General features: G+C 39.5%; 1 protein-coding gene across 1 annotated transcript in view; it reads right to left on the bottom strand.

Annotated features, from left to right (window-relative positions):
• Positions 1-23048, bottom strand: part of PALD1 (phosphatase domain containing paladin 1) — a gene marked incomplete in the record, with an annotated part of 1459376 nt that overhangs the window by 1023847 nt on the left and 412481 nt on the right. The window contains 1 exon segment of the mRNA XM_044056896.1: positions 14606-14708. Coding sequence (XP_043912831.1) covers positions 14606-14708 — 103 coding nt within the window.

Genomic DNA, 23048 nt, shown 5'->3' with positions numbered 1-23048 from the left:
TTACAATACAGGTGCTGAACAGAAATGTGTGTGTGTGTGTCGTATCAGACTAGAGTGAGAGTGTTGGTGAATGGGTGGTAAGTAAAGACATATGTATGACGTGTGGTGTAAGACAAGGATGCCCCAGGAGTGGAATATTGTTTGCATTGGTAATGAATGTGATAGTGAGTGAAGCAGTGTATAAAATGAAAGATGCTGGATATGTAATGCAAAAGGAGGTGGTGATACTGATAGTTCTGGCATATGCAGATGAAATAGATGTAGTTGCTAAAAGCAAAATATGGATGAGGGAAGTTACAGTGTCTGACTGGATGCTTAAAGGAAATGGGAATGATCTTCAATAATAATAAAAGAAAGGGTGCGGGAAATGTGGTTAATATGGTGGGGGTAAGGAATAAAAGTTTGGGAAAATGACAGTTATGATGGAATGGGAGGGTTTGATAGAAAATGTCTTCTGTGATGACATATAGATCAGCAAGAAGATTTACCTGGTGAATTTATTACTAATGGTAAAATAGCATACCTGTCAAATGCTTATACAACAACAGTATATAAGTGAGATAAAGAGGGGTAACAACACTGAGTTTTCTATTCTGCTTCTTTAAATTTGTATATAGTATTAAAAGTTGGTAAATGGAGAATAAGAATTTAATAGTCAGAATTTTTAAATACAAGCACAATAACATCTGAGAGATGATAAAAATAAGAAAGAGAGAGGGAATATGTAAATGAAGAAATTAAAAATGATCAAGAATAAATGCTAACCTGGCAAATAAACACTGATGATCTAGAGTAAGACAAAAGAATGTGGTACAATAATGTGATGAAATATTATGTAAATCCATAGAAAAATTACCAGAAGCAAGCCATTAGAGCACAGACAAAGTGGTGTACAATGAATAGTAGTGTGTCAGGATTTCCTAGAGAGACTGGTAATAAATAAGTTACCAATAAAGGGGAATAAGCCATATAAAAGCAAGCTGAAAGAGTGTGTTCATTTTGCGGGGAGTAACAGACAACACAGCTTGTGTTTTTTGAAATGTAAGAGTACTGAAAAACTCTCAAGAAACCTGTGTGAATTTTTTTTGAAAATATTAATGATAAACACTATAAATATGAATAGGATTATATGTAGATATTATAAGAAGAAGAAAAGACGTGTGAAGGATAGATAATTTATGTAATCTGGGTTATTTTGGAATGAAAGACATTGAAATTAAGTTTAATGGGAAATGGATTTTGCAGATATATTCTGAAAAATCAGTTTATCATTGTGGAAAAAGTAATGGGGGTCAATTATGAAACAACAACAATGAGAATATTATAAAAAATAATAAATAGAAAAAAAATTAAATGTGTATATATGTGCCTGTAAATATTTACATTTTGTAAATAACATTTTTTATGTTGTGTTAAATAAAGGACTTCTACTTTTTTCGATAAGTGCTATGAGATCTTTTACATTCACCTGAGCTACCACCAAATCAGGCAGATGGGGCCACAGTTTAACAGCTCATCTACAGGACAAAAACCTCAGGACTGCAGCATCCCCACCCTTATGGTACAATGCAGTGTTAGCAATTCATCTACTTAATGTGGGAATAGAACCCACAGCCTTCTGCAAAAAAGGTGAGTATGCTATCTGTTGTATCACTAACATTGCTTTCATATTTTATAGCACAAACTCTAATGGCCATTTGCTAAACAGTTGCACAATAAAAAATTAACAGCGAGTACAATTTCCCTTGAAACCTTACTTTCACTAAACTGCGCTGAACTCGCATTCAATGAATAAGCACCCAGCCATTTGCAGATTATGTGTACCTTGGTTTCTGGGCCTGTTTTTAAACCATGGACCCTCTTGCACCTTCTCAATTGTTTTAAATGCATTTCTTGATTAATATAGCAGCATTTATAATGGTTTAGTTTGTTTGTTAGAATGTAACTTGAATGTAGTTTTGAACATTTTACCCATTAAGCAGTGAAACAAAAGGAATGAACCAATAATGACAAATGTATCCATTTCCTAACATTTCAACCGAGTGGCAATTGGTGTGGAGGATTACAGCTCTTGCCTTTTGTAATCAAGGTACAAGGCTTGAGCAAGTTACTTAACTAAAGTGTTGTCTCAAATTAGAGCATTAAACATGCACGCACACTCGCACACACACACATTTTGAGTACACTGCTTGTAAAAGCAAGTTAGGATACATGTTGTTCTTCATTCCTCTGCAATTCTTGATTTCCCGGCAGTTTGTACAGAATGCTGAGCTACTGCTCATTCTGGAGTTCCTTGCTTGAGGTATGACTTCATCCATAATGCTGCTTCTCGTTCCTTGAATTCCTGGCTGTGAAATCAAATCTCTGTTGCTCTGCATTTGTGTGTGCATTTGCTCTCTCTCACTGGTTGGAAAATTTTATGCATGCATGCAAATGCAATGCTGAGGGTAGGAAAAATGTTTAATTCTTAAAACTGCAGGCAGCAGTAAAGCAGGAAAACTTTACTTGTTTTTTAAATTAATGTTATGGCTAGCCAGGCCCCCAGCCAATCTGGGCCATAGGCAGCTGCCTAGTTTGCTTATTACTGCATCTGGTCCTGCTCTTAGTGGTGTGTAATATGAATACAGTATTCACAATAAGAAATGATTGCATATGCTGGAATCATGTAGTTAGCTGGCTGACTAAATGCATTTTATTTAAATCAGAAATGACAAAATCCCATTTTACTGAAATTTATTTTGGTTTCTTTTTTGTTGCAGTGCTTTTCTGGGGCTTAAGCATCAGTGTTATTGTATGGATCAATTTTGCTTGCTTATTTTATTTATTTTTTTTAAATGCATTTTTTTTCTTCTAGAGTTGTACTGTCTACTGCTTTACTTTGTATTTCTTGTAGTAAAATGCCATGAATATGATACAGTAATGGGTTGTTTTATTTCTCAAGAGTTAATTCTTTGCCCAGGAATGTGCAAACATTGAGTTAGTATATCTGAGTAAATTGGGTATTGAAGGTATGGAAGTGGGCATTTGTTTTGTTTCTGACCTTTATTCTTTGTTGGGGGATCACAACATGTGTGTCAATTGCAGTAGCTTTGAGATTTTCTCTTAATGTTAATTTCATGTTGTTCACCTTAATATTTTTTTTATTTTGTTAAATAGTACTGTTTCACATCACTCATTACTTTAAACAATGGCTAATTTTCGTAAAGACAGTATAACTGGGCAGTAGAGCAAAATCACCTTGTGTTTTCAATCAGAGTTTTTGATGACTAGCAGAAGCAGTGAAATGAATGCTCAGAGAAGCTCTATCTATTCACAGAACAAGTAAAAATAAGACATAACTTGAAGGTACAGAGTTTGATTCTGACCTCTGGTTAATGACTTGGCATGTAATATTCAGCAGACTGATAACTACGGACCCATGCAGAGCTGATGCTAGATTATCTTTGGCCGTAGCTCTTCTTTCTATACTATTTCAGAGGACCCACTTCCATTTTGGTGAGCAGAGGATGAACATAAAAACAGGAGATGCAGGGATAGCCTTGCTCTCAGAAATTATGCAACTGCATCACTATAACAGTACAAGGAATGTTGACGCACTAGTACATTGCAATCTATTCCAAGTATGGTTTTCCAAAAATAGAAGTATTCCACCACGACAGACATTCTTACACAATTTTAAGCACTGCACTAGTTTGTCTCTAAGCAGTGCTGAGTGAACCCTTGCCATACAGTCTTACCACCAAAAAGTCTTGATCTACTTAGGTGAAACTGAAAATGTTAGGTCTGTAATAAAAGCAAATGAATTTGTAAAAATACATACTTTTCTACTGACCTTTCGGACCGCAGTCCTGTGCTAAAAACAGCTCTCAGCATTGACTTCTACTCTTTTAAAGTTAGCAAAAGTATTTAAAATGTTCTGGCACACAAATAGAAGCATTAAATGGAAACAGCAGGTCTCCTATCCTGACAGCCACTGCAGACTAAAAAAAGATTACTTTCCTTTAAAGTCAACTCTGCGTACGTTACCAGTGTTCAATTGTACATCAGCAGATTACCATGGCAACATGCCAGCAGAAACTAAGCAGTGATATAAGCATCTACAGTCTGACAATGACTTAAAACCTTATTTCAACCTGAGAGTTTTAAACTTAGAAATAACTCTATGGTTTTGGCAACCCAAAATAACTGCCACTGCAGTGGTAACTAATTGCATGGCCAAATGTGGATTTGCTTTATATTACCTATTCAGCAGACCTGTTAACACAGAGTTAAAATGGAAAGGGCTATAATTACCTACGCAATTCCATTTACATCCGTCCCAAGATTATGAGTTTTACAAAACTTTTCAGCCAAAGAAAAAATAAAAACAGCTGCAACAGTTTACACAGGACAAGAACATGCTTATTAAAACCAGCCCTTGCAGACAGAAAAATGCAAAGATTGAGCTACAATGTAGCTCACCTTATGTCTGCTGTCTATGGACTGAACCAACAGTTCTCATATTAGGTCTGTTAGTAAAAATATTTTCCATTTATAAATGCCATATACATATAAAATGTGTGTGTGTGTCTATATAAATTAAGTACAGAAACTTCTAGTACAAAACATACAAATAAATGCAATACTTAAATGTTGCAGACAGGATTATAGAGGTAATATAAAGAAATTTAAAGGATCCCAACATAATGGCAGCCATGTGGTAGACCTTTCTTTGAATGGCGTGGCACGGGCTAGTGGTTAAGCACAATGTGCTACAAAGCTGAGAAAAGCAATTTGAATTCCATTACCACAAAATACATGACATGTTAGTGTGTCTCTAGAATACATTTGAAATAGACACATGGCTGAATTTGTTGCACCTATCCAGGAATAAAAATAAGTTAAATATAAGAAAAACATATTTACAATCAACAAATGTGTCTTATTACTGACTGAACCATTCATGTGCTACCACCAGGTAACAACTAACTAGCTTCATGTCAGTAATGGAACAACAACTAGTGCTTTAGTCCCAAACGCAGGTGCATTAAATTAAGGAATTACTGTAATTTTTAAAACAAATAACCATCATGCCCCCCCCCCTTAACTGGAATACATCTTTGCAGTCCACACACACAAAATAAAATATAAAAAAAAATGTTGCCACTAAATCAAACTCGTGCTTTAAGCCCATTTTATATATTTATGTTACAAAATCTCCAAAATATACTTCACTGACATTTTTTGCAAAATGGCCTTCTCTTTACAAAACACTTGTACATAAAAGAATGCGCTGCTTAAAAAAAAATTATATATTTATAGATATAGATATATATATATATATATATATATAGAATAGCATATATATATATATATATATATATATATATATATATATATATATATATATATATATATATATATATATATAGAATAGCAAACTTAACTATTATAAGCTATCATCAGGGCTCTGTTCTGACCTTGGGGTGCCCTATTTTTTTGGAATAAGCATGCCTTCTTTCAGACAGCATGTACTTTAAAAGTTGACATAGAAGCCTCTACACTATTCAGATGTGTCTCTGTGACTGTGTGCCATCTACAATACATATATACTACCTGTGTGTGTGCGTATGTGCACTGCCTATGATAAATATATACCACGCATGTGTTTGTCTTTGTGTATGTGCCTCCTATATATATATATATATATATATATGTACATACACACATGTATTTATATAAATGTGTGTGCTTGTATACACAAATATATACCTATATGTGTGTATACTACCCATGTGTGTGTCTGTACATTTCAGTGACTGTATGCGCCTCCTATACATACATCATATATATAATATATATATACACACATACACACATATACACACACACAACCCGGAATGTGTGACACCTACAATAAATATATACTACCAGTGTATGTGTATACATTTCAGTGACTGTGTGTGCCTCCTACAATAAATATACACTACCTGTGTAAACATGTGGGGGTATACAGTGTGGCAGAGACTCTGCATGTACCTTCTACAATACATCTTATACCACCCATACAGCTCAGTTGCTATTCTGAAAAATATAAATCTAATACTGAAATATAAATGGATGAATCATGCTAAAGCTGTTTTTCTCCTACCCCAAAACATCTTATAAAAAAAAAGAGTCTGACTGGATAAGAACCCATGAATTCACAAGTACAATCAATAACCACCCATATCAATTATGCTGCTTCAGTATGTAGTATAAAAAGTTTAAAACAACCTACTCAAAGAACTATACATTGAAATGAAAGTACTGAACTACAGCTAACAAACTGCTACCTTCACTAAAACTTGTTTTTCAGCATAATTAAATAAAATAAATAAAATAATCACTTCTTAAAAATTTAGAAGTATCCCCACATCTGGCCTTGCTTCACACTGGCTGGGAGGTGGGTGGTGATGATTATGAGGTAGCGGGGGCAACATGGAACATTATGATGTTAAACAGGGAAAAAGAATGCCTTTTCAGGTGTTTGTGCTTAAATGATGTACAATACTGAACCGCAATTAGTATCCATCAGTGTGTTATACTGACCGGACGGAATACGATTTCATGTCTGGATAATGAGCAACACAAATAGCAAAGACCGTTAACTACCACCTTTGTCCACATACTGCATTAGTTTATGACAAAATAAAATCACAGTCAGAGCTCACATCTCTTAAGTCTGGCTCTTTGGCACAGAGGGATGAACCCCTGATTTCCATCAAGGAGATTAGGTTTCAATTAGTTCTCCCAGCAGTGGAGGAGTCAAGCAGGGAGGGATTTATGGAGAGAGGTGAAGTGATCTGACCCACTCAGCTTTCCCATGGGATGACAGGGATACATGCACCCCGGAAGAACTGTAAGATTTTGCAATTTCTCCACTGGCAAAAGGAAATATTACTTTGCATGCTTCAGAGTTAATGGTCAGGTCTGCTTGCTAGCAATGCCCATTGTAGAAGCAAGAAAACCTTACAGACAGCCCAATGCTTGCCCTCTTCTCATGTGCAGGGAAGTAGGGCTACAAAGAGAAAAAAAACTTAAACCACTGCTCTCAGCTAATTCTTGCCTTCACTGATAAGAGAATGAGTGAGTCAGCTGAGTGTCAAGTGCCCAATGATCAGCAGGCAATGGGGGCAAACAAGCTTACCATAAATTTAGGCCCAAGCACACCTGGAGGGGACATTTCCTTATTACTCCGTCTATATCACCTCCAAGCAGATTACATAGTTGGCAGAGATCATTTTGTCTCTAGGCAGATTCTCAGAGACCCACAAACTGAATTACATAACCTTCAGCTTACACTTAAACAAGACATATCATTTTTTATAGCCTGCTACAAGACACTGTCCATGTCCCCAGAGCACCAGGAAAAATTCCTAAAGGTACTGACTGAACTACCTGTAACAAAATACTTTTATTTTGGGAGATTCTAAACTTCAACTGACTATTGTATCTATGCCCCAAAATCTGGTTATACCCAAAGATTCCTGAAACCAATAACTTAGAGTTCCCCAAAACAAATAATTAAGCAACCCTCTCTGTTAAGAGCATTTTGGACTTGGTTCTTACCAACATAACCCAAAAGTATACCATACATACAATATCCCTTTCTCTAATAAAGTTAGAACTCAAATTAGTAAGCTTCTACTTAAGTTGCACACTCCACCTTAGCAGTGCTGATAAATTGGCAAACTAGCCCTGTAACAAAAGACAGTGTATTTATGTATACGTTTACCGGGGTGGATATCTGTGAACACCCAGAAAGTGAAACAGTACATTTCCAATGTGGGAAGATGGACCACATTGCTAAAAAATGTTTAATTTGTAGTGCTTGACCCAACATAAATGTGATTTTTAACCAACATGCTTGTAATGAAAACAGAAATGCTATGCCTATTAGAGAACATGAGTTTAACAAATGTCCCGATAAGAATGTGCCAACTGATTGGGATACATTTCAATTAGCTACCATTCAGCAGCTCACGTCTCACCTGTTTTGCAGCTAAGCTACCATCTGTGCACTCTAGTATGATAAACTCATACAAACGGACCATTTATAAATGTCTGCATTTGTATGAATTCAGAGATAGTATATTTATACTTTGGGGGAGTGGCGGAGGAGCTATCCCACATTGAGAGTGCAGGAAGTGCACAGTTCTTTTTTAAAAACTCACTGTCCGTCACGAATATAGCACACTATAAGCTATCAAGAGGGAACATAGAACATTACTAGGCAAGCAATCAGAAGAACCATAAGAAGCTTAGCCACAAGTAGACATAATTAAAAGTTCCTGCTACCCTTTAAGTGTGCTTAACAGTGTTTACCTTCCAAGTCAAGCGGGGCCATACACGATAACCCTGATGTAAGTTTATGTCTACTCCTCCAGTAGTCAGGACCACCCTTAAAGGCAGACAAAGCAGTACTCTGTGTGACCTGTTATGGTAACTTATTCCACAAGCTGGGAATACATTGAGTTAGGAACCTATCCCACCAGTGAGTCTTGTTTAGGTTTTGATGTAAATTTATTTCCCTAGTATGTGTATTTGCACAGGCAATCTTCCTCCTCAGACATGCTATGGTAGACTACCAGTACAGCTTAGGCTCCTGCAGCAGTGATCATAACAGTACAACTGCATAAGCAAACATACCATGAAAGCTGGTGTTCAGATGATAACTGCTGCAGTAGCCACTCACTCCTTCCTCTGTATTATTTATTTATTTTTTTTAGGTTAGTGTATGGACATTAGTATTTTTCTAGCATTGTCCTTCTCAAGCCTTTAGCCACCCTTTCTCTGTTGGCAGGAAAGCATTTTTCTAGCATGGTCCTTCTCGAGGCTTTAGCCACCCTTTCTCTGTTGGCAGGAAAGCATTTTTCTAGCATGGTCCTTCTCGAGGCTTTAGCCACTCTTTTCTTTGTTGGCAGGAAAGCTCTGAAGGGTTTGGTGCCCAAACCTGACCTTTTAGTCATCTCGGCTCAAGCTGACAGTTTGGGCATGTGGAAGGTGCTCTGAAGCTTTGGGAGCTGGCTAGATATATCCTATGCAGAATATAGTCCATATGGCCACTGCAGTGATTATTCGAACATTTACTGTCATGGTAAATTTACTTACATAACTGTACTTTCCCATACTTCATCTTAAGTGAAATGCATGATAAAATATTAACCAGTCCAAAACCATAAAGGTTGCCAAGTTAATCGTTCACACCCAGAAACTACATGTGAAAATCAACTAACTGTACCTGACTATTTGGACTGAAAGAGGGTTGTTAAGGAAAAAGTATCTCTAGTTTCTGACAACATGGTTTCCAACTTTCCTGCAGAAAGGCCTTCATGTCACTGGTTACTGAAAGAGCATACAGAGCCCTACAGACAACGCCTGGAATGACTGCCAAAGAAAAAGACAGTACCATCCATTTCCTGTTTTACGCAGACAAGAGGAGACTGCCAAGCACTAGCCAGGTAATCTGTAATTGGAGGGATCTAGGTGAATTTAGCTGATGAGAGAGAGTTTTCTGCCGTGGTATTAGAATGCACTGCTGAAATAAAACTGCCAAGAGGAGAAATGATGAGGGTGAAATACAAAAGTGTTAGTCTCCAAGTCTTCATTTCAGAAGGTGCAGAGATGTTTACCAGCCCCAGTATAGACTTTCTTTGTGAGAATGAGATCATCACAATAAGGAAGCAATGGACTAAACTAAACTGTAAAGTCAAGCAAAACTGTGTAAGCTCAGCCAAAGCCACTCTGCTTCGTGGATCACAAACATGTTGCTTTCAGAAGGCAATGGCAAGAATGAACTCTGTGCATAGAAACGCTGACTGCTGACAATTTCTGAATGTATTTTACTAATAAGGCCATAAGACTGGAATGCTATTTTGAAAGACTAACATCTGCATAATGACTTGGTCAGCCAGATATTCAGTTCTAAACAAGGTTAGTATTCTGAATTTGTAATTTATTAAGCAAGTAGATGGAATGCAGATACTTGCCACATGTAATTATGTAAAGCCGTCCCCTTAGGAATCATGCTGTTTACTGATTGCTTCATTTAAGATTGACCAAAGTGTTGGTGAAATTATGATGCAAAGTGCTTACTTGTTCTAAACTTTTAATATGCAAGTACCTAATTGTCCCACCTATGTCCACACATACAAATCTACAGTATTCAGAGTATGTTTTCATAGATGGGCATATATGTAGGCTAGGGGCCATTTGGGCCATTTGGCAGCCTAGCCATTATTACCCCCCCCCCATGTGAGAATCAAACCCTGCACCTTGTGTCTGTAAGGTAAACACCTTAACCATGATGCCAACCTCCCACACACAAATAGCCTAATCTTGCCTTAAAATATGCCCTCATTAAGCAGTTACCCCGTCCTAAATGGTGAAAAGGCACAAGCATTTTTAGTGTCTTAGCACCTTCCTGCCTTATACTTGTAAGAATTCTAACAAGGCTGTTAAAGGGAAAGTTTGTACTTACCAGAGTTGGAAATAAGATTCTCTTTTCTGTCAGAGGGCTATGGCTGTGAGCTGTAGTTTCTGTGGTACAAGGTTCTATTCCCTCGGCCCTCATTTGCCTACTGTGTGACTTTGTGCAAGTCATTTAATAACTTTTATTAAGCCTATATTATTATTATTTATTATTAAGCCTTTAATAACTTTTTCACTGAAACAATCCAATCCCTAGCAAATCAACTAACCCCCTCTAACTTAAACCACATGCCTAATCTACCTAATAATCACCCAGAATTTGGCTTCCAACCAATATCCACAAGTTTTATCAAAACACTTCTAAAAAATCTAAAACCTTCCACCCTCGCTGCTGACCTCCTCCCTGCAAAGTACCTACAAATAGCTGCAGATGCCATTGCATATTCTATATCTATCCTCATCAACAGAACCTTATCCGAAAATGTTATCCCTCCCTCTGGAAATATCTCACGTCATCCCACTCCATAAAGGTGGTAGCTCAATAGACATGTCCAACTATAGACCCATTGCCATTCTTTCCCCACTAACCAAAATAATGGAGAAATGTGTACACAAGCAACTAATGCAATACCTTTCACAGAATAACTTACTATCCGACTCCCAGCATGGGTTCAGTTCATACCACAGCACCACCTCAACCCTCCTTTCCTTTACTATTGCCATAAACCAAAACAAGAATGACAATAGGCTAACCTCTGCCCTCTTTCTTGACCTATCAAAAGCCTTTGACATGGTCAACCATGAACTTCTCATTCTTTCACTAAAATCTATTTCCCTCAACATGCGTGCTATCCAGTGGTTCCAGTCCTACCTGACTGGTAGACAGCAGACAGTACTGTTGCAGGGCAAACTCTCCAGCCAGTTACCTCTCACACTTGGTGTCCCTCAAGGGTCCATACTAGGTCCACTACTTTTCTCTATTTTTATCAACAACCTCCACACTGCTATCCCTAAAGCCACCTGCATCCAATACGCAGATGATTCCACTCATCTGCTCAGCCACCTCCCCATCTGACTTGCAAATCTTAACCCAAAATACATTTAACACTATCGAGAACTGGCTCACCAATCAACGCCTACTTCTGAACCCCAATAAAACTAAACTTCTACTCTTCTCTCCCACTAGTAGATCCACCACACTTTCATCCTCTGTCACATCTAACAATTGTACCACTATTTTCCCAGGTAATCACACCAAACTGCTAGGGGTCATCATAGACAGTAATCTCAAATTTGACCTACAGGTCAACAAAATCATACAGACCATCAATAAGAAGCTTAGATCACTGTATAGAAACAAGACATTTTTAACCCCACTGGCTAGGACTGCAATCGCCCGATCGCACCTACTCTCTTATATGCCTCGCCTGTACTCTCAAACCTCAACAAATCTGAACTAGGTAAGCTGTCCCATAGCTACAATCATACTGCCAGATTCGCCACTGGCTCCACCTATAGAACCTACCATTGCCAGAACCTTAAACAACTAGAGTGGCTAGAACTGCCCAGTTTAATTCAATTCAATAAACTCTTAATAGCGCACAAAATTTAATACCACCCTGAGGATACCCCCTCACTTAAAAATATTATTAAGCCATATACCAATCTAAGATCCCTACGGTCAGCCGATAAACTACTGGTCCAAACCCACAAAGCTAATAACCCTGCTGGTGAATCCCTGTTTGCCAACTTCATTGGCAAAACCTGGAATTCGTTGCCAAACTATATAACCCTACAATCCTCCAAAAGACTCTTCAAAAAAAAAAAACCCAAACAGTATCTCAAAGTGAATTGGCTATGCCCATGTACCAACCCTGATTAAGTTATAAACTAAAAGCATATTCTGCAATATAACTTGTAACTACATCACCAAGCTCTGCTTCCAGTCTGATGTCTCTTACTTTTAATTCTCTGCCCATGACAATTGTGAGTCCCTACTAGGGAACAACTACTAACCCATTGTATACAATCACTTTGTTTTTATAATTGTTTGCTAACTTCTGTGTAATCTATGTAAGTTTGTCTTTGTGGAGCTTTTCTCCCTGGGCCTCTGCTGAAAATGGACATGTATCCAGTCGGACTATCCCGGTAAACAAATGTAAAATAAATAAATAAATGTAAATGCCTGGGGACAACTCAGAATTTTAGCTAGACTCCTAAATGGTCCCCTGGACTACAAGCCTAGTAAATATCTATTAAACCATGATCTTAACTACAAACAGTTGTAGACTTCAGGGGGAGCAATAGTGCCAAAGATAACATTGCTATGGCAAAGTGATGTAATATTACAAATATAATCATGTACTTCCCTTCTAATTATGTTATTATTGACAATGAATTATAATAAACTTCCAGGGATGTTATGTTCAGTTATGAGAAAGGCAAAATCCCTATTTGTGGCATACTGTTTCATTCTTGTACTTGTAACAGTATAAATGTGCAATTTATATAGTAGAATACTATATTAAGTACATAAAATGGTCTAAGAAATGTGTTAATGTTAACAAACATCTACAGAGAATGGTGAAATTCATTTTGGTCAATTTCAAAACATCAGTAAGAGCTTTTTACATACAAGACATTTCTCAGAAGTGGAAATATGAACTGCTTATGTTAACTTTCTTGATCTGTATATCTAAAGCCTTGCTTAATAACCATATTTGTAGTGAAATATACTGACGCCACAATCATAACAGATTATATGCAGGTGGTTAGCCAGAATGAATAAAACATTTCAAGAATGGTCAACAGTACTGTAAAGTTTCATAAAACATTATGAATGATGCCAAAGTTCAGAAAACTGTTCCTTAGTCATGTTTCACAATTCATCGGACCCTTGGAGTGTGCCTCTCAGTATTTACTTTAATGACTGACATTAAAGCTACACTGAACAACTGTAAAACGACTTTCTAACCTAAGCAATTATTTTGTAAAGATAATTTTGAATTGTGCTATTGAGTTCAGCAGTGACCATTTAGTATCTAAACAATAATATAACAGTTGATCTAACTGATAACCATTGCTTTACAGCTGTATGTTCGATTTATATTCTGAAAATATTCTAAACGTACAATTATTGAACAAAAAAGGTGAACTCTACTGCAGAATTCTCAAACATACTATTCTAAATATTTAAGACATTTTTAACACTATAAAATCTCTTGAAGTACCTCTCAAGCAAATGGCCCTGCACTTTTAACAACTCCATTACCAAGCCTCCCCCATTCCAAATCTTATCCCATCTTTAATTTACAATCCCAGTGAAATCATTCCCAGCAATTTAAGGTTTCTGCCTTTCTGCCAACCCATTACTAATCTCTCACCTCAAGCAGTCAGATCAAGCAAATCTCAATACAATTGCACAAATTTACTATGGCAATCTCTTGGCTATGGGTCTCATTTTACTATAGCAATTTTCTGGTTATGGGTGTCAAGTGAATTTAACTGTTTGGATAAAATATGCATAGGCCTTATCTGCTGTCTTTTCAGTAATGTTTAAGTGGGAGTATATACACACACATCATAAAATAATGCTGAATTTTGTGAATTTTACTTGTCATATATACATAGATGCGTCTTGAGCTTAACAGGCTTCTCAGTACTATATAACATACAAAACATGGTAATCACCTGTTCGTTGGAATAGTATATATTTACTGTTATCTTATTCAAAATTTTGTAATGTGGCCATTGTCTCCCTAGGCCTCTCTTTAAAAAAGGGCTTTGTCAAGTCACATTTTCGAGGTAAACAAAGGCAAAGGAATAGATTCTCACACATTTACTGCGTGAAAACAGCACCCACAGCAATTAAATACTGACCATTTAATCCAGCTCATAAAGCAGCTGTCCACTCTCATTTTAGCAAATGAGAGCCGTTTACATTTTTTTTAATTATATAAAGACAACCATCTTTATCTTCATATGCCAAGCAAAATGTCAGTGGCCTGTCAGAGCCAAACTCTTCCTCCAAGTCACTGCTGTATGTATAATTTAGAAAGCAGTCTATCCTTAGCTTATATAATTATGAAATGAGAGTTGTTAATAGATTCTTACTTTTTTCACTTGACTAGAAATGAGCTTCCACAATCCTCACCTGTACAAGGTAGTGCTCTGGCATTATGTCAGAAATCCGTCCAGTGATGTAGTTAGCCTTAAGTAAGTCATCGTGAATCTGAAACTCTTCTTTGCAATTATATCTAGGTAACAGAAGAGAAGTTGAAGCTTTACAAACTAACACTATAAACAGCAACACACTGTGAGCCCAATGTAAACATCAGCAATTAAACAAGTTAATGTATTTTACTGAAGCCAGGCTATTTTATGCAGTTGTTTCAAACATTCATAAAATATAAGGAATTGATTTACTGTGTGACCAGAAAAAGGTAATAAATTGTCAACAAATTCTTAAGAGTTAAAATATTATTTTATCTTTTGGCATTCTTCAAAAAAAGTGTCATAATTTCTGAGGAAGTTCAAATTCAACTGCATATTCCAATACAGAGTCACAAGGGAGACTGACCCTCTCCCAATACTCATTTACTGCAAGGCAGAGGAACTAATCCTAAGTGGAATGCTAATCCAGTGTAGGAGGACTCGAGCGCAACTTCAAAAACAGCAAGAGTGCACAAACACAGATACACCTACAGGCGATCTAAAGGCCAAGACAGTTATTGTCTTTGTTTATTGGGAAAATCTGGCTGGCAACAAGTCCTATTTTCAGCAGAGGAGTGAGGAGAAGAGACTTATATAACTATGTAATAAAAAAAAATACAAATATTTGGTAGTAATATTAAAAAAACATTTTCACATACATTCAGGTGGTCATATTAGCATAAATGGAGTTGGTCACCCACTGGTGACACAGTGGGAGTATCTCCGGCATCAGCCTTGAGAATACACCAGCAGTTCCTCGATGTCGTGATTCAGCATGGGGGGACCACATGGTTCCTATGTACCCCAAAGAATTATATCACCATACAGAAATTACATGTTACACCCCATTTCTTGATGTACTGAGAGCAGACTGTACCCCTCACTGAAATAATGGGCCTGCCTTATGATCAGAGAGGGAGTAATATGGGCCGCAAAGTGTACTTCTCCATCAACTGTCAGATCATCTGCAATGCAAACTGTATCATCTACAATGTGCATGTGCAGGCCATGTAGGCAGTTTCCACAACTCTCACATATGGTACACGTGACCTGCATCCAAGGAGTGACTTCCCAAAGGGGCATGAGAATCTTGTGGGTGATACTAGATATGCTCTGGAACCCTATCTAATGATATCAATCAGAAATCCTCAAAACCAAACTGAACACTGCTACAACCATGCCTGACCACAAACCAGAATCTTCACACAATACTTTAGTCTTCTGAAGTCACTGTTCACTGCCTGGATACATCTGGTGGTGCCCTGGAGTATTACTGCACCCCATGTGCAAAAATACTTGCACTGTATGCCGTGTTACACCATATAATATTTGGGTATCTGCTACAGCAGGGTGATCTCTTGCAGGAAGCAGCCACAGCAAGCTGGTCTCTTGCAGAGAGAGCAGTTCCCCACACCACAGACAGTGTCAGTTGAAACAGACAAGAAGTCAGAGATGGCGCCAGCAGCAGGGGATGACCATGCCAGATGGAGATGGGCACAGTACACTGTGGCACTAATGAAGAGGCAGCCAACTGCACATAGCTTTACAACATAAACAACAAAAGAGCTAAGCAGATGCATACAGTAAAAATTATGCATACAAAAACAGACTGTGCTTACCCATGCACAGGCTGGTCACACTATGCATCGGAAATAAGCAACCCAATTAACAGTGTACAATGAGAAGGACACAGTAATCATATGCTCAGGTGGATGGGGGGTGGAATTCATACCTCTACAACACCAAAGCACATACATACATTAAAGTGATGCATATAAAAACTAACCACAGTTCTAGGCTACAGAAGTGCCTTTCTAGGGTAGATTACCCTCTCCGGGCGGGCATGACAAGTCCGCTAATTATGCTTTATCTCATTGTTTCTGAGTTGCCCAGTTCACATGATGAGTAAACCGGATGAACACCGTGGCGAGTTCTAGACAATGATGCTGCACTTGCCTGAGCCCTTGCGGTGAGCTCTGTGCAAATGTAGAAAGCATAGATTACAGCAACTTATGATGCTCATATGTCTCAAGTATACCTCCTTATGAGGTATATTCTGTAATTTACATTTAAAAGAGTAATGCATCCTCATATTCCCGTAATGAAAGGGTCTGTTACATATTCGAGTGTCAGTAATCTTTTAACAGATATCCATTGCAAGTTACAATCAACAATAATTAGTCTATACTATAACGCGGCACATTATCCTTGCTCTGGGTCCCTTACGTTGATGGTAAGCTGCTTGTGAGTGTTCCATTTGTTTAACATTATAGGAGATGGTGTTCCACAAAGTATATCTGGAAGTTTGAGAGAAGTGGCCGTGCTATGTATACCCATCTGAAGATGGAATTGCTGCTGAACCAATATTCTAAGCAGCAGACAGAGGGATGGAGGATTGCATGTTTCACACCGTCAAGTACTATTAGAACCATAATAATACTGTACCTATATTTTACTAATTTACTAAATATTGCAAAAAATGAAGCGCCCATTTTTTCGAGAAGTCAGAAACATGCCAGAAGTCATTTGGGAAACAATTCTATGCAGTTATTCCTGAGATCTTTGAGGATGGGACAAGTATGGCTGGATGAAGCAATGGTCCTTTTAGAGCACTCAGATAGTGTGAGGAGTTGTCCAACATTTTCTTGGCATTCTCTATAAGCAGTAGAAGCAGAGACTCTTCCGGAGAGCTATACCAGGTTGCAGTACAAGGCTTATGCCTGGAATAGTTTGGCCAAAGTTGTCACCTGTGCTACTGGCATCCTATGCAGGGGAGAAAGTACAGTTGTGTACCTACCATAAATGTAGATGTTCGAGTGTATTCACTGTTGCAGTCATTACACCTGGGTTATACTTCTGGCAGGCTACCCACAGTCGGCCTGAATTCCAAAGTCCTGGTCCGGCATCGGTTGCTGTCGTCTCTTGCCTGATGTCAGTGCGCCAGGGGTATCAAAGATGCAGCTGACACCATTTTCTTCAGTTTTTCTTGCCTCAGATGTCAGGTGCCCCCAAATGGGTGGGCAAAAAATTCTGCTCATAAAAAAGCATGCACTAACATCAACATTAACTTCATCTACAAGCAGATACACCACATAGGTTGTATAGACTAGAGAAGTACAGATAAGTCCCAGAAATGAAAGGGCGATGGTGGGAGGGTAACCTGGACTGCAACAGTGAATACACTTGAACATCTACATTTATGGTAGGTACACAACTGTACTATGTTCATTGTGTTTCACTGTTGCAGTCATTACACTTGGGTTGAATCCCAAAGCTGAGGTTGGGTGGCTGGGCCTAAATAGAATTAGGAGTGGCTATGAGGCCCTGCAGAACTGCAGTGGTAAAGCCTGCTCTGGATTTAGAGTAAAGAGGTAAATGGTAGTGCTTTGTAAAAGTGTGCACTGAAGTCCAAGTTGCAGCCTCCAAAATGTCCTTGGTTGGTACTCCTCTGAGGAAGGCTGCTGAAGTGGCTGCTGCTCTGGTTGAATGTGGCCTAATGCCCTTAGGCACTGATTTGCCATGTTGTGAATAGCAGAAATGAATGCAGTGGCCTATCCATTTTGAAATAGTCTGCTTTGAAATAGCTTTTCCTTGCGGTCCTGCAGCATATGCCACTAAGAGTTGCTCAGTCTTTCTGAAAGCTTTAGTTTTGTCCAAGTAGAAGCGTAGCTGTCTGTGTATGTCCAAAGAATGCAGAAGTCTCTCCCCCTTATTCTGTGGGTTTGGATAAAAGGTAGGCAAATGAATGGTTTGGTAAAGAGCCACACTGGACACTACCTTAGGCATAAATGTTGGGTTTGTCCTTAGAGAAACCCTGTCCGGATGGAAAATAATAAAAGGTTCCACAGCCATTGGTGCCCGTAACTCTGAGACTCTTCTTGTTGAAGTTATTGCTAGCAGCAGAGCTGTTTTCCATAAGTATTTTATCTCAGCTGTATTGGCTGGCTCAAAAGGAGGCAGTGTGAGCTTTTCCAAGACAAAATTGAGGTCCCATGCAGGTAATGGAGCCCTCCTTGGAGGACTTATGTTTTTGGCCCCTCTGAGGTACTGCTTTAGCAGTGCATGTGAAAAAATAGGTGGGTCTGTATTGTAATGAGCTGAAATAGCAGAAGCATGGATCTTAATTGATGAGAAGGATAGGCCTTTGTCCAGCATCTCAGTTGGGTATTGTAAAATCTGAGGGATATTTGGTACAAGCGTGTCCATTCCTTGTGCCTGGTTCCAAGCACAGAATCTCTTCCATTTTTCTGCATAAGATTTTCTGGTGCTGGGCCTCCTGGCCTCCAAAATAACATCCATAACTGCTTTAGAGAGAGGCGTGTTCTGAATGGTTACATTATCCGCCATGCAGCCAGATTTAGGGTTCTGAGTTGGCTGTGCAGGATCTGACTGTTTTGTTGGGTCAGCAAATGAGGAATTTGAGGTAATGTCCAGGCTGGGCCTTGAGACAAGCACTTTAGGATTGGGTACCAGTGCTGGCGTGGCCAGTCTGGGGCAATCAGTATCATTTTTGGTTTCTCTTGTCTGACCTTTAGGAGAACCCTTGGGGAGGAGAGGCAGTGGAGGAAAGGCATATACTGTAACGGTTTTCCAGCTGAATGATAGGGCATCCATTTTCCATGCTTGTTTGTGATAAGTCATTGTGCAGAATCTCTGTAGTTGGCAGTTGTGAGGGGAGGCAAATAGATCTATGTCTGGGCATCCCCATTTCCTTGTTATCATGCTGAAGATTTGTGGATCTAGTTTCCACTCGTGAGGATCCATGAGGTTTCTGCTTAGTTCGTCTGCCGGAGTATTTGTCTTTCCTGGCAAGAATTGTGCTTGCAGGTGTACTTGATAAGTCAATGCTGTGTTCCACAAAGTCATGGCTTGTCTGCAGAGGGGGTAGGAATGTGTGCCTCCTTGCTTATGTACCACATGACTGCAGTATTGTCCGCCTTTATCAGCAGTTGTCCTGGATGAAGTAGATCCTTGAAGGCTGTCAGGGCATTCTGTACAGCTAGCATCTCTTTTTGCTTGATATGAAGATGCATTTGGCTTGCGGGCCATGTGCCCTGAATACATTTTCCTGCCATGTGGGCCCCCCAGGCATAATCTGATGCATCTGTTGTTAGTGTCTGCCTGGCTGTGGGTAAAGTGAATGGCTGTTCCTTGTAGTGGTGACAGGCCTGTGTCCACCATCGAAACTCCTGTTGCAGGCAGGGAATGAGGGTAATTAATGTTTCCAGGCTGTGGCAATGTTGAGTCCAAACACTTTTTATATACCATTGTAGTTTCCTCATATACAGTCTTGCATATGGAATTAGCAGAATGCAGGCTGCCATGAAGCCCAAAGCTACAGAATTTTTCTTGCAGATAACTGGGTCTTTGTTGCCAACATTTCGAAGTAAGAAGTCAGTTGCCTTTGTTTGTCTGGCGTGAGATAAGCTATCTGGGCAGTTGTATTTAAGCTTGCACCCAGGAATATTATCTCGAGAGGGTAGCAGTTTTGATTTCTTTTCATTCACTGTGTACCCCAGGCAAGTTAGTAATCTTTTTACAAACGCCAGATGCTTCAGTAGAATGTCCTTGTTCTCTGCTTGAATAAGGCAGTCATCCAAGTAAGGATATATTTGTATTCCTCTTTGTCTGCAAAATGCAATTACTGGTGCCAGGCATTTTGTGAAGACTCTGGGTGCAGTAGATAAGCCAAAGGGCAGTGCAGAGAATTGGTAGTGCATTGAGCCAGCTATAAATCTGAGATATCTTCTGCAAGTTTGTCTGATTGGGATATGCAGGTATGCCTCTTTGAGGTCCAAAGTTACAAGCCAAGCCTTCTTGCCCAGCATGGGCAGAAGCTGCTGCAGAGTCAACATTTTGAATTTTGGAACGTCCAGAAAAGTGTTTAGAATAGACAGGTCCAGTATTGGTCTCCAGGCTTTGTCCTTTCTGGGTACCAAGAAAAGTCGAGTAAAATCCTTGTCCCTGCTCTTGCTGTGGTACTCGCTGAATAGCCCTCATGTCCATGAGGGATGAAACTTGCTTTTGTGCCTCTGCCCATTGATTGTGTGGCAGGTCTGGCATACTTTTTGCCTATGGAAGGGTGTGAAAGTGGAACCTGTAGCCCCGAGACACTATATTCAAGACCCATTTGTCCTGGGTGATCATGTGCCACTTTTGTGAAAAAAGTGCTAGTTTTCCCCCTAAGGGTGTTGCCAAAAGATAAGTGCTTAGCATTGGCAGAGGAAAGTCATTGGGACTGTTTCCTATATGGCTGTGATTTGTCTTCTCCGCTTTTAGAGGTAGAAGCACCCCACTGTTTAGGCCTGTATGAGCCTTGGGGCTGGGATCTGCCTCTAGGGCGTCTGTATCTGCCTCTTTGTGGCCTGTCTGACACTGGAAAGAACCAATTCTTAGAAGGCCAGTTCCTGCTAAATCTGGATGGCTGTACCTGTAGGAAATCCTTAACTGTCTGCATAGATTTCACTTTATCCTCCATTTTCTTCAACACCTCTTCTGCCTCAACACCAAACGAGGTATCATGCTGTAAAGGAGCATCCAATAATTTTGCTTTAATATAATCAGGCAGATTCTGTTCCTTTAACCAAACATGCCTTCTAATGACAGAACCCGTAACAGCGGCCCTGCAAGAGGCCTCCAGTGAATCAAAACCACATTGCAAAGTATGCTTTCCCACTTGTTCAGCTGCAGAAATAAATCCTGCATTTCCTTGTCATGAGAACATTCAGAATTTGTCAACATTTTCTGTTTTAGCAGTGACATTAAGTATTGATGATATTTAAGCATATGAAACTGACAATTTAAAGCCCTTACAGCCAAGGTAGCAGAAGTGTAAACTTTTTTCCACCATCTGTCCAGTGCCCTAGAATCCCTATCAGGGGGGACAGGGTTTTTTTTGCAGTGGAAGCCTTGACCCCTTTGGGACCCTGAGATATAGTTTCTGGGTCAGCAGCAGGGTTTTTATATAGAAATTTATGAGAGTCTGGAACCCTGTAGTATCCGTCTGGCTTAACAGGTGCAGGGGGTAAAGAGTCAGGAGACAGGCTGGACTCTGAAAATAAATCTACAATGTCTAGAACAGGTGGAATAGCAAGAGGTCTGTGCTGAGGTGGTAAAATAAAGTCTCTGAGCCTTTTCTTAGATTCTGGGTAATCTTGGCTCTCCCACTGAAAATGCTCCCTCATGGTATGCAGGGTTTCCCCAAAAGAATAATCCTCAGGAGGAGAGGCTGAAGGAATAGATTCTTCAGCATCAGAATCCTCATAGGGAGGAAGAGAGTATCCCTGTTCAGAAGAGGAGTCAGAGGAAATGGAAACCTGATCAGAAGAGTCATATTCTGTCTCTTGCCTAGGCCTCTTATCAGGAGGGGGATGGGAACCCCTGATCAAAGTAATTAGGTCTTCGGCTATTTTAAGCATCTGTTTCTTAGGCATGGAAGTCTGTCCAGGAGAATGCTGTACTTGTTTTTGTCTTTAGAGCTGTTTTAGTCTTTGCCTTTGAAGCGGAGGTTGGCTTGACATATAACTGTGTAGGTCTGAAAACACCCTCAGAAGCCGATGCTTGCTCAGCGGCTCCAGACCCATCTGACGGAATAGTTTCCGAGTGTCCAATACCTTGAGTATCCAGAGGCCTAGTCGGTTCCAAGTGGGAGTCGGAAGTGGCCTGTGGCTCTGAGGTAGTGGGCGTCAGGGGCTGCGAAAGCACCTCATTCAGAACCGGTGGCCTCGTAGGCCTCGTCGTCGGTTTTGGACCTCGGATGCCTGTCCTTTTCCTTTTCCTTGTGCTTTTTATAAACTCCGGTCATCGGCTGTTCCGACGGCATTATATAATTAAATCTTCAGCCAAAGTAATGAAAGGCAAAATCATACAGACGCTTAATAGTGCGTTGGTTAAATCTTGCACAAAACTGACAGCTAGCAACGTCGTGGTCAGGGCCTAGGCAAGGAATACAGTAAGAATGAAAATCCTTATGAGGTATTTGCTTCCCACAAGAAATACAATTGTTAACTTTTTCTGACATCAGTCTGGAGCAAGAAAAACATTTCCCCAACGGGGTACTTAGCTTTAATGAAGACTTCAGATCCGAAATTCGATTTTTGAAAATCTCAGGAGTCGACCGACCGGCACTTGTGAACTACTTTTGCTATGGGCACCGCGTGGTAAGCAAGACTGAAGAAAATGGCGTCGACTGCATCTTTTATATCCCTGGCGCACTGACGTCAGGGAAGAGGCAACAGCAACCAACGCCGGACCAGGACTTTGGAATTCAGGCTGACTTCGGGTAGAATTGCCAGCAGGATAACCCAAGTGTAATGACTGCAACAGTGAAACATGATGAACATCAGTGCCATCACTACCATAGTGACTTAGAGTGCCAAAAGCCT

Source organism: Protopterus annectens, chromosome 14.part0 (genome assembly GCF_019279795.1).
Source record: "Protopterus annectens isolate FY-2018-M chromosome 14.part0, PAN1.0, whole genome shotgun sequence".
Taxonomy (NCBI): domain Eukaryota; kingdom Metazoa; phylum Chordata; order Ceratodontiformes; family Protopteridae; genus Protopterus; species Protopterus annectens.
The sequence above is the reverse complement of the archived record's forward strand: the minus strand, read 5'-3'. Positions and strand labels throughout refer to the sequence as shown.